At 36.7% G+C, this 12,784-nt stretch overlaps 1 protein-coding gene across 6 annotated transcripts in view; it reads left to right on the plus strand.

Annotated features, from left to right (window-relative positions):
• Nucleotides 1-12,784, plus strand: part of XRCC4 (X-ray repair cross complementing 4) — a 379,323-nt gene that overhangs the window by 32,072 nt on the left and 334,467 nt on the right. For all 6 annotated transcript variants that reach the window (XM_070794001.1, XM_070794004.1, XM_070794006.1 and 3 more), the window contains exon 3: nucleotides 10,280-10,455. In XM_070794001.1, the coding sequence (XP_070650102.1) occupies nucleotides 10,280-10,455 (176 nt within the window). The remainder of the gene's footprint in view (nucleotides 1-10,279; nucleotides 10,456-12,784) is intronic.

A 12,784-nucleotide genomic window follows, 5' to 3' on the forward strand; every position in this document is an offset into this window, starting at 1 on the left:
AAGCCAGAAGGAAAAACACCAATACAGTATACTAACGCATATATATGGAATTTAGAAAGATGGTAACAATAACCTTGTGTACGAGACAGCAAAAGAGACACTGATGTATAGAACAGTCTTATGGACTCTATGGGAGAGGGAGAGGGTGGGAAGATTTGGGAGAATGGCATTGAAACATGTAAAATATCATGTATGAAACGAGATGCCAGTCCAGGTTCGATGCACGATACTGGATGCTTGGGGCTAGTGCACTGGGACAACCCAGAGGGATGGTATGGGGAGGGGGGAGGGAGGAGGGAGGAGGGTTCAGGATGGGGAACACATGTATACCTGTGGCGGATTCATTTTGATATTTGGCAAAACTAATACAATTATGTAAAGTTTAAAAATAAAATAAAATTAAAAAAATTATTTCTCTATATAAAACATATAAAATAGTATTTTTTATATGTATCATTTCTTAGCACGCCAAGGAAATACTGAAGGGAACAGGAAGGTGAATTGGCTAGGCCAAAGCTTAGGAAAGTGAAGTGGTGGTTGTTTTCTTTTTATTTCATATTATTGTTTGAATAATTTCCAGTGAACATATACTACATTTGTAACAAAATGAAACAGAACTGTTAATAATAGTGTAAAATTTTGTAAACCATGTTTCAAACCCCTATGTGGGTTTTTGGCTATTATTTTATGAAATAGACTTTTGATTTTTTTTGTCTTTGGTAATAACTGGATTAAATATTTACTGATCTTGGCCTCACCCATTAAAGCAAGACCCAGTTTTCCCCACAGTCAGTCTCTCCCATCAGGAAGATTCCATAAGCCTCTTATCCTTATCTCTCAGAGGAAGGGCAGACAGAATGGAAGCCACAACCACAGAAAACTGATCAAACTGATCACATAAACCACAGCCTTGTCTAACTCATTGAAACTATGAGCCATGCCATTTAGGAACATCCAAGACGGACAGGGCGTGGTGGAGAGTTCTGACAAAACATGGTGCTCTGGAAAAGGGAATGGCAAACCACTTCAGCATTCTTGCTTTGAGAATCCCATGAACAAAAGCAAAAAGATATGACACCAAAAGATGAACTCCCCAGGTCGATAGGTGCCCAATATGCTACTGGAGAAGAATGGAGAAAAAACTCCAGAAATAATGAAGGGATGGAGCCAAAGCAAAAACAACACCCAGTCGTGGATGTGACTGGTGATGGAAGTAAAGTACGATGCTGTAAAGAACAATATTGCATAGAAACCTGGAATGTTAGGTCTAAGAAAGTAAATTACAAGTGGTCAAACAGGAAATGGCAAGAGTGAACGTTGACATTTTAGGAATCAGTGAAATAAAATTGAACGGGTGAATTTAACTCAGATGACCATTATACCTACTACTGTGGGCCAGAATCCCTTAGAAGAAATGGAGTAGCCCTCATAGTCAATAAAAGAGTCTGAAATGCAGTACTTGGGTGCAATCTCAAAAATGAAAGAATGATCTGTTTGTTTCCAAGGCAAACCATTCAGTAACACAGTAATCCAAGTCTATTCTCAACCAGTAAAGCTGAAGAAGCTGAAGTTGAACAGTTCTATGAAGACCTACAAGACCTTCTAGAACTAACATCTGAAAAAGATATCCTTTTCTTTATAGGGGGCTGGCATGCAAAAGTAGGAAGTCAAGAGATACCTGGAGTAACAGGCAAAGTTGGCCTTGGAGTACAGAATGAAGCAGGACAAAGGCCAACAGAGTTTTGCCAAGAGAACACACTGGTCATATCAAACATCCTCTTCCAACAACACAAGAGAAGACTCTACACATGGACATCACCAGACGGTCAATACCAAAATCAGCTTGTTTATGTTCTTTGCAGCCAAAGATGGAGAAGCTCTATACAGTCAGGAAAAACAAGACTGGGAGCTGACTGTGCCTCAGATCATGAACTCCTTATTGCCAGATTTAGACTTAAATTTCCCCACTTAAGAAAGTGGGGAAAACCATTAGACCATTCAGGTATGACCTAAATCAAATCCCTTTTGACTGTACAGTGGAAATGACATATAGATTCAAGGGATTAGATCTGATAGAGAACCTGAAGAAATATGGATGGAGGTTCATGACATTGTACAGGAGGCAGTGATCAAGACCATCCCCAAGAAGAAGAAATGCAAAAAGGCAAAAGGGTTGTTTGAGGAGGCCTTACAAATAGCTGTGAAAAGAAGAGAAGTGAAAGCCAAAGGAGAAAAGGAAAGATACACCTATTTGAATGCAGAGTTCCAAAGAATAGCAAGGAGATATAAGAAAGCCTTCTTCAGTGATCAGTGCAAAGAAATAGAGGAAGACAACAGAATGGGAAAGACTAGAGATCTCTTTAAGAAAATTAGATATACCAAGGGAACATTTTGTGCAAAGATGGGCACAGTAAAGGACAGAAATGGTATGAACCTAACAGAAGCAGAAGATATTAAGAAGAACTATACACAAAAGATCTTCATGACCCAGATAGCCACGATGGTGTGATAACTCACCTAGAGCCAGATATCCTAGAATGTGAAGTCAAGTGGGCCTTAGGAAGCATTACTATGAGCAAAACTAGTGAAAGTGATGGAATACCAGTTGAGTTATTTCAAATCCTAAAAGATGATGCTGTGAAAGTGCTGCACTCAATATGCCAGCAAATTTGGAAAACTCAGCAGTGGCCACAGGACTGGAAAAAGTCAGTTTTCATTCCAATCCCAAAGACAGACAATGCCAAAGGATGTTCAAACTACTTCTCAATTGCACTCATCTCACACGCTAGCAAAGTAATGCTCAAAATTCTTCAAGCCAGGCTTCAATACTACATGAACCGTGAACTTCCAGATGATCAAGCTGAATTTTGAGAAGGCAGAGGAGCCACAGATCAAATTGCCAACATCGGTTGCATCATTGGAAAAGCAAGAGATTTTCAGAAAAACATGTACTTCTGCTTTATTTTCCACACCAAAGCCTTTGACTATGTGGATCACAACAAACTGTGGGAAATTCTTAAAGAGATGAGAATAGCAGTGCACGAAAGTGCTGCACTCAATACGCCTGCAACTTTGGAAAACTCAGCAGTGGCCACAGGACTGGAAAAGGTCAGTTTTCATTCCAATCCCAAAGAAAGGCAATGCCAAAGAATGCTCAAACTACAGCACAATTGCACTCATCTCACATGCTAGTAAAGTAATGCTCAAAATTCTCCAAGCCAGGCATCAGGAATATGTGAACCATGAACTTCCTGATGTTCACGCTGGTTTTAGAAAAGGCAGAGGAACCAGAGATCAAATTGCCAACATCCGCTGGATCATGGAAAAAGCAAGAGAGTTCCAGAAAAACATGTATTTCTGCTTTATTGACTATGCCAAAGCCTTTGACTGTGTGGATCACAATAAACTGGAAAATTCTGAAAGAGATGGGAATACCAGACCACCTGATCTGCCTTTTGAGAAATCTGTATGCAGGTCAGGAAGCAACAGTTAGAATTGGACATGGAACAGTAGACTGGTTCCAAATAGGAAAAGGAGTAGGTCAAGGCTGTATATTGTCACCCTGCTTATTTAACTTATATGCAGAGTACATCATGCTAACTTGCTGGGCTGGATGAAGCACAAGCTGGAGTCAAGATTGCTGGGAGAAATACCAATAACTTCAGATATGCAGATGACACCACTGTTATGGCAGAAAGCAAGAAGAACTAAAGAGTAAAGAGTCTCTTGATGAAAGTAAAAGAGGAGAGTGAAAAAGTTGGCTTAAAACTCAACATTCGGAGAAGGCAATGGCAACCCACTCCAGTGTTCTTGCCTAGAGAATCCCAGGGACGGGGGAGCCTGGTGGGCTGCTGTCTCTGGGGTTGCACAGTCAGACACAACTGAAGCGACTTGGCAGTGGCAACCCGTATTTCTAGGGTCATCCCCATGCAGAATCATTGTGCAATTAGCTCACTTATTCACCCCGAATCTCTGAATAGAATTGCTATTAATGCCTTTTATACAATTTGAATTGAAGATTAATGATGGTCTTCCATGCTCATGTTTTTCTTTCACTGGCTTTCATGTTTCCTTTTATTTCTTCTCCCTCCAGCTGAACAAAACATTTTCAGGAAGAAAAATCTTTTTTTAAGGTTACCCTGTGTCTGTGGAAACATTGTTTTCTCTCTTTTTAAAGCTTTTAAACAATTGTCACCTTGACAACTATATTATCTATTTGGATTTTATTGAACAATATTTTCTTATAACTCTGCTAATAGACATTAAAAAAAAACAACTCAACATTCAGAAAATAAGATCATGGCATCTGGTCCCATCACTTCATGGCAAATAGATTGTTAAGATTTTGGCTTCCTGTACTGAACAAGCTTTCAAACAGAAAATTTTACAGTGCACTGGAAGATGGCCATTTGTTTACAAAGATGTTGAAGTTTTCAGTTTCTCAAATGTTTAATACCCTTTATTGTTCACTTTTATTTTCTTGAGTGAATTTTAATTATAAAATATGTAACTAAGTAGCATAACATTGTTTCCATGTTTAGTTAAAGCTTATACATAAATGTAATTTGGTTTGGCACTTTACAGATAGACAATAAGATGATTAAGAACATTGAAACAATTAAATAATTGAAACATGAAAATGAATTTCCTTCCTATACCTCATCCTGTTTTTTGTACAATTTTTTGATTTCTGCAACCTTCAATTTGGGTAATTTTTTTTTCTCTTTTCATTTGAGTGAAATTAAAAGGATGTGGGGTTTCTTTTAATCTCCCACACACTAAACTCCGTGATTTCTTTTCCATTAGCAATGTTTTATCTAATGAATGTTTGGGGTCTAATTATCATGTGGTCTATCATCACTTGAACATTATAGAAGTTTATATCACAGGGTTAAATCACAAAGTGGGTTAATGATCGATAACTGTTATTTGACTTTCATAAGAATTAGTCAGCAGTAAAAAACTTATATCGCTCATCTTGGAGTAAAATTCACTGAAGAATGAACTAAACTTTATTAATGACTTTATTATGAAATAATTATATCTGCTTATATTTGTTATAAACACTGATATATTTGGTGACCTCTATGGAAATTATGTTACAGAGCTCAGTATAAAAAGGATTTTTAATGAATGAAGAGTAGTGAAGTGGGTCCATGATGTGATGACTTAGTAAGTCTGTATCTTCTCAGCTCTGACACAAACTTAGAATATATAGTCCTTCAGTTCATTCTACATTAGAATCCAAAGTAAAGAACCCTCTTTCCTTATTTTCATCTTCACCTACGTACAGATATTGTTGAAGTGATTCTTTCTTTTATCCTACCTGCCTGAAAACAATTCCTTATTTTTTGTTGGCCTGCTCACTTTCTTGCCATATTACGTCGTTCATCTGTATCCTTACTGAATTTTATTATTTCCATGGCTTTTATCCCCAGTCGCTGAAGTTTTTAAAAGGAGCATTGAGTGCTTACAGCTGTGCTTCCTCCAGCACAAAATTCAAAACTGGTGACCCAATTGTTTTTCTAGGATTGAAGTTCTAAATAGGCAGTCAGAATTTCACATGGACTATTACAGGAAATGTTCAAGTAAATTTTTTTTCTTAAACTGTTACCTTGTTTTAAAAACATGTTTTTTAAAGGAGACGTGCAGATATAAATAATTTTCTTTCATATGTTTTCTTCTTCTCAGGAAATATTTCATAACACTAACCAATGCAGGATTCATAGATGGAGTAACATATGGGCGTAGCTAAGATAGTATCTAAAAGGATATCTGAAAAGATATCTAAGATGTCAGCACTTGAATCAAGGCTCCATAAGGCTGGCATTTTTCTCTGTCTAATGGTTGTTATCCCTGGTGCCTAGAATAGTGCCTGGCACATAATAGATGCTCATTAAGCAGTTTCAGAATTTACTTGTTGTTTACTTGCTAAGTTGTATCCCACTCTTTGTGACCCTATGAACTGTAGCCTGCCAGGCGCCTCTAACCCTGGGATTTTCCAGGCAAGAACACTGGAGTGGGTTGCCATTTCTTTCTTCAGGAAATCGTCCCAACCCAGGGATTGAACCTTTGTCTCCTGCGTCTCCTACAATGCAGGCGGGTTCAATAAATGGATTGAATCAATATATTCCATTAAATGTTTTCAGGAAACTATCTTTTGATTGTAATGAAATTTAAAATACTTTTTATTAGATGGTGTATCAGTAGACATACTTTATTATATTTTAATTTAATTTTTGTTTTATATTGGAATATAGTTGATTTGCAGTGTTATATTAGTTTCAGTTATACAGAAAAGTGATTGTTATGCATATACATATATACATTTTTTTTTCAGATTCTTTTCCCATGTAGGTTATTACAGGATATTGAGTAGAGTTCCAAGTATTATACAGTAGAGCCTTGTTGGTTGGTTAGCTATTTTATATGTAGTAGTGTGTATATGTCAGAGAAGGCAATGACACCTCACTCCAGTACTCTTGCCTGGAAAATCCCATGGATGGAGGAGCCTGGTAGGCTGCAGTCCATGGGGTCGCTAAGAGTTGGACACGACTGAGCGACTTCACTTTCACTTTTCACTTTCATGCATTGGAGAAGGAAATGGCAACCCACTCCAGTGTTCTTGCCTGGAGGATCCCAGGGACAGGGGAGCCTGGTGGGCTGCTGTCTGTGGGGTCACAGAGAGTCGAACATGACTGAAGTGACTTAGGAGCAGCAGCAGTATGTATATGTTAATCTCAAACTCCTATTTTATCCCTCTCCCATTCCCCACCTTTCCTGTTTGGTAACTATAAATCTGTTTTTGAAGTCTGTTGAGTCTCTTTTTGTTTTCTAAATATGTTCATTTTATCTTTTTGTGTGTGTGTGTGTGTTTTCTTAAGTTTTTCTATAGTTACAGTCAAGATAGTTTCTATAGATTATTTTCTATTTCTCTGTGAAATATCAATAATATCTTTCTGTAGGTACTTATACTTTTCAAAGCAATCCAAACAGAAAATATGAAATTATTCCTCAGATAAAAAGCATTTGTCTTCTTATATGTTTTTTCAGAAGAGCTAATAGAGTATTTGAAAAATCAATAGATTTGATATTGGTGATCTTAAATGTGCAATGCTTTAGAGGGAGAAAAAAATATGTCGAAGTATTTAGAAGCTGTAAAATTCCACAAGAATATTTTTATTCTTACCTTTTTTCAGAGACTGCGTTTAAACTTAGATTTCAATATCAGAATTTATCAAAAACTCATTATAAAAGATACATGGATGCATTCCCAGACTCTCTTCCTCATTGCCCATCATGGGGCTTCTAGACAGTTGATGGCACATGGACCAAAGTTATGGAAAGCTGCTATATTTTAAAGGATTCTTTAATCAAGATTTTATTGTTTTTATACTATTTCATACTAATGTGTTAATTTTTAATATTATGGGAGTAAATAGTTTATCTAATGTCCCATATCTGTTTCACCTCAAACCAGAACAACCAGAGAGATATAAGTATGAATCCCAGTTTTATCACTTACCTTCTTCATGGTCCTTGACCATTCATTACCTGATCTCTCTTGAGTTTTACTTTTATCATTTGTAAAATGAGAATATCTGTCTTTCATTGTTGTAAGGAATAAAATAGATAAAGTAAAAGTTGCTCAGTCGTGTCTGACTCTTTCAGCCCTGTGGACTCTTCAGTCCATGGAATTCTCCAGGCCAGACTACTGGAGTGGATAGCCTTTCCCTTCTCCGGGGGATCTTCCCAACCCAGTGATCGAACCCAGGTCTCCTGCATTGCAGGTGGATTCTTTACCAGCTGAGCCACCAGGGAAGCCCCAAAATAGATAAATGTAACCTTAAAAAAAAAAACAAAAAACACTGTAGAACTATATGGGACTTTCATCATTGTGATCTCGAGTTGACATGGGGACCCAACCCCGCATACATTCCAAATAAATATTATATTAAATATTGTAATTTTAAAAGGCAATAAACAGACACATCACAGTCTTTAGAAAGAGAATCCCCAGGTGTCAAGTGTGAAGACATATCTGAAAACCAAAAGAGTTAATGAGAGCTAAAGAACTAAGCTCATGGACTTCTGAATAGATACGCATCTAATGACTGTGGTTGTAATACCTGAGAGGAAGGGCTTGTTGAGACTGCAGGCCTTTTAGGAATTGGAGCTGAACTGTAAAGATAAAGTAACCTGGAATTGATCCTATTAATAAAATCTTTAAGCAACAAATAACAAACAAAAAACTACCCTGGCTTAGAGATGTAGCATAGACTCAGAGTAGTCAGTAAGGGCTCATTAGCTCATTTAATTGTAATGAGTAAATTAAAAGTCCTAGCAGAAATCAGAATCCTGTCTGTGTTATGTATGTGTGAGGGGTGGTGGGCTTAAATTTGAACTCTCTAAAATTTGCCACAAGTGTAAAAACTGAGTGAAGAAATTAACTTCCAAAACTGATGCAGAACTGGTGAAACCTGTAAGGACTCCAGGAAAGACCAACCAGCAACCTTTGTTTATGGCTACCTCTGTTTGCCAGATCACTTGATACTTTGGCTTAGGAGAGCCATGTTCAGACTTCACAAAGCACAGAAGGAAAAAAAAAGGAGAATGAGAATGTATCAGCAGCTAGAAGAAATGGAATTAATACTTTAGGAACCATGCATAGAAACTGATCTGAATGAAATGTAAAATGCCATATATATATATCAGATCAGATCAGATCGGTTGCTGAGTCGTGTCTGACTCTTTGCGACCCCATGAATTGCAGCACGCCAGGCCTCCCTGTCCATCACCAACTCCCGGAGTTCACTGAAACTCACGTCCATCGAGTCAGTGATGCCATCCAGCCATCTCATCCTCTGTCGTCCCCTTCTCCTCCTGCCCCCAATCCCTCCCAGCATCAGAGTCTTTCCCAATGAGTCAAGTCTTCGCGTGAGGTGGCCAAAGTACTGGAGTTTCAGCTTCAGCATCATTCCTTCCAAAGAAATCCCAGGGCTGATCTCCTTTAGAATGGACTGGTTGGATCTCCTTGCAGTCCAATATATGTTCAAATATTGAAAAGAAGGCCAGAACAGGATTTTATGAAAAAGAAAAAATGATCTGAAATTTGGACATACAATCGTTGAAGTAAAAATCACTATGGATGAGTAAAACATCAGCTTTAAATATACCTAAATGAGATAACTGATAGCCAGATATGTAATATAATGTATGCCATAGAGGAGTCAATAAATATTAATTCCCTTCCCTTTCTTTCCTCTAAGTAGTAAGACTCTCTTCATCTACTGTTTTTATTGTTGGGACATAATGAGATGAGAATGAACTCCATTTTTACTTTACTTTGACTCTACCTGTATTCAAAAGCAGAGACATTACTTTGCCAACAAAGGTCCGTCTAGTCAAGGCTATGGTTTTTCCTGTGGTCATGTATGGATGTGAGAGTTGGACTGTGAAGAAAGCTGAGCACTGAAGAATTGATGCTTTTGAACTGTGGTGTTGGAGAAGACTCTTGAGAGTCCCTTGGACTGCAAGGAGATCCAACCAGTCCATTCTGAAGGAGATCAGCCCTGGGATTTCTTTGGAAGGAATGATGCTGAAGCTGAAACTCCAGTACTTTGGCCACCTCACGCGAAGACTTGACTCATTGGAAAAGACTCTGATGCTGGGAGGGATTGAGGGCAGGAGGAGAAGGGGACAACAGAGGATGAGATGGCTGGATGGCATCACTGACTCGATGGACGTGAGTCTGAGTGAACTCCGGGAGTTGGTGATGGACAGGGAGGCCTGGCATGCTGCGATTCATGGGGTCGCAAAGAGTCGGACACGACTGAGTGACTGAACTGAAGTGAACTGATGTGAGTGAGAAATAGACTATAGACTTTTTAATCTCTTTAATAATTGAGTCAAGGAAGAAGGATGTTTTAAAATACTGAGTTTATTAATCATTATAGAAAATGCTTTCTTCTGCTATGACCTTGGAGCAGGTACACAAGATGGTTGTTTCTGTGGTAATTTATAATCTATGTATTTCATCTGAGGACAGAGAAAGAATGCAAGGAGTCTAATGAGATTTGAGAGTAAATGTATTTATCAAAAATTGCTAGTTCAGTTAAGAGGTATAATTTGACTTAAAAATGTATGGTGTGGGCATTGATTTTATTTTTGTTTAAATTTATGTTGCTTAATAATAAATTAGTAGCAACAGGTAAATATATCTTTTCTTATGTTTAGAAGTTTATTTTCAAATAAGACTTTTTATTACTCTTTCTCACAGTTTGTGAATCAGACATTTCCCAAGAAGCTGATGACATGGCAATGGAAAAAGAGAAATATGTTGATGAACTGAGAAAAGCATTGGTGTCAGGAGCAGGACCAACTGACACATACAAGTTTAATTTTTCTAAAGAGTCTCATTACTTCTCCTTTGAGAAAAACTTGAAAGATGTTTCAGTAAGTAAATCTTTCCATAATGTTATAAGTGGTAAAATGTCAGAGAGTACTTATGGAGAAATTATTTAAGTAACTAGCATATTATTCCCAAAACACCTCAGAAACAAAAGTTTGAAAAGTACTTGGAAAATGCTTCAAAGTTAGTCATTAAATGCTTTACATTCATGAATTGTGAAAAATAATTATTGTAAAGTATATTTCATTTTTAGTGTTTTAAAACTAAGTTGTATTAAGATAATTACATGAATGAGAAGTTTTGAAAAATGGCGTCAGACGTTTTAGATCATGAGACAGGCTTATTGAAATGAATTTGGGGAAATACTGATTTTAGAGAAAGAAAATAATATATTTTTCTTTGAATATTTAAAATTATGACCTGTTTTCTTCTTTATTAAAATGTACTTGCAATTAAAAAATGATATAGTTAGGTGGAGTAAGATATATGTTTATAAATTAAGGTATTTTATTTACATTTTCAAAATTAGAAGTATTAAAATAGAAGGAAATAACTTTCAACCCAACCTTTTCAAAAGCTTGCAAGCTGTGCAGACAAGGAATCTGCTATTTGTTCTGTTTGATTTATACATCAGTTCAAATGAAAGTTTATTTATGAGAAGTGTACTACTTACTGTTTGTATATCTTAATTCATTTTAGTATAACTAGAGGTTGAATTATTTGTTTTTTGTCAGTCGTTTATCAATCAGATATTAGATCTATAGTAGAAGAAAAAGAGGGACATCTTTACTACATTAATTTTAAAGACAGTTATTGACAGTTTGTACTGGAACTAAGCTGAGTTTAAAAAATTCTTTTTAAAAAACTCTTTAATTCAGAATGATTAAAGGGATTTCACCAATTAGAGAAACATTTGAAGCAACAGATGGAATCATTACTTTGAAATACATATTATCCTATATAGAATAATGCAGAGAGCCTGGCTTTAGTAATTATTTCTATTTAGAAAATATATACTTATTGTACTTAACTGCCAATTTATGTAAATTTCAATATGTTGAGGTCCTTAAAAATGATAGTTTAAAATAGGGTAAGTAATGTTTGAAATGTCTAGTAAAATTTCATTATTTGTCACAAAATGTTCTTTCCTGTGGCTTAAATACAATCAAGTGATGTTATATACTATAGGACTGCTGACTGTTTCTTCTAATATTTTGAAGCAGATCATTGTCAAATTGGGAGTAATGCCTTTTCCCATTAGAAAAACATTTGTATGTAATGATTAACATTATTTCATGCAGTTTCTGGTTTTCAACTGTTTTGTGTACACTAATGCATAACAAATTAAGAGTGTGAGAAGTACCTTTTGGTACTTGAAAGGGTTTTAGTATCTTTGACATGATGAAAAGGAAGATTTGGTCCGTTGTGCATGGATGGAGTATTTCTCGTGCTTGGCGATACATCTGATCTTGGTGCCTATGTGAAGAAAGTCATCGTGACTTAAGTCTTGTACAACTGGCTTAGCATGTGTCAGACTCAAAAACTGTGACAATAATCCTGAAAGATAGTTTGTGTACTACCCCCAAATTAATCAACTTTATCAGAGCCAAAGCCTTGAAACACTAACTTTTCAACAGGTTTTCTTAAAAAAGTAGAAACAGAGTAAGAAATTCTTAGTAATGCAGAAGAGTGTAGGTTGCCGAATGCTCATGCTCTGAAGCACTATGGTGCAGCTTAGATAGCTGCTGCTGCTGCTAAGTCGCTTCAGTCCTCTCCAACTCTGTGCGATCCCATAGATGGCAGCCTACCAGGCTCCTCCGTCCATGGGATTTTCCGGGCAAGAGGACTGGAGTGGGTTGCCCTACCTCATTATTTATTAATTTGCCTATGAGAAAAAAAAAAAAAAAAAGGCTACTCCTCAGAACAGTTTGACGAGGAGGAGTTTTTGACTTGACTTACTTGAGAGATATTTTTGGATATGTCTGAATGAGGTAAAACTTTCAGTATGAGGTTCTGCAGTCAGCTTCATGGATGCGGATGAAAATCACAAGTTTATTTGGCCAAACTCCCATGGGAATCTTGTTGTACTCTAGGATGTGCTTCTGTGGATTGAATTTCAGGGTGACAGTATCTTGTAAATTCATTTGGTGTCAAAAATATGCAGATGATTGGAAACATGGCAGATTACTTTTTAAAGCTGATTTTGCTTTAGATGACCTAAATATGTAAAAGGTATTTGCAGTCCTTTCCTTGATGACACAGACATCTGATTGTTGCCAAAAATAACCTCCTATACTTACAAGATAAGAATGAACATAGATTCAACTCAAAACCTTATAGTGAATTCTGTTGTTGACATCAGGTTACTCTCCC

This window comes from Bos indicus, chromosome 7, assembly GCF_029378745.1.
Source record: "Bos indicus isolate NIAB-ARS_2022 breed Sahiwal x Tharparkar chromosome 7, NIAB-ARS_B.indTharparkar_mat_pri_1.0, whole genome shotgun sequence".
NCBI classification, from domain to species: domain Eukaryota; kingdom Metazoa; phylum Chordata; class Mammalia; order Artiodactyla; family Bovidae; genus Bos; species Bos indicus.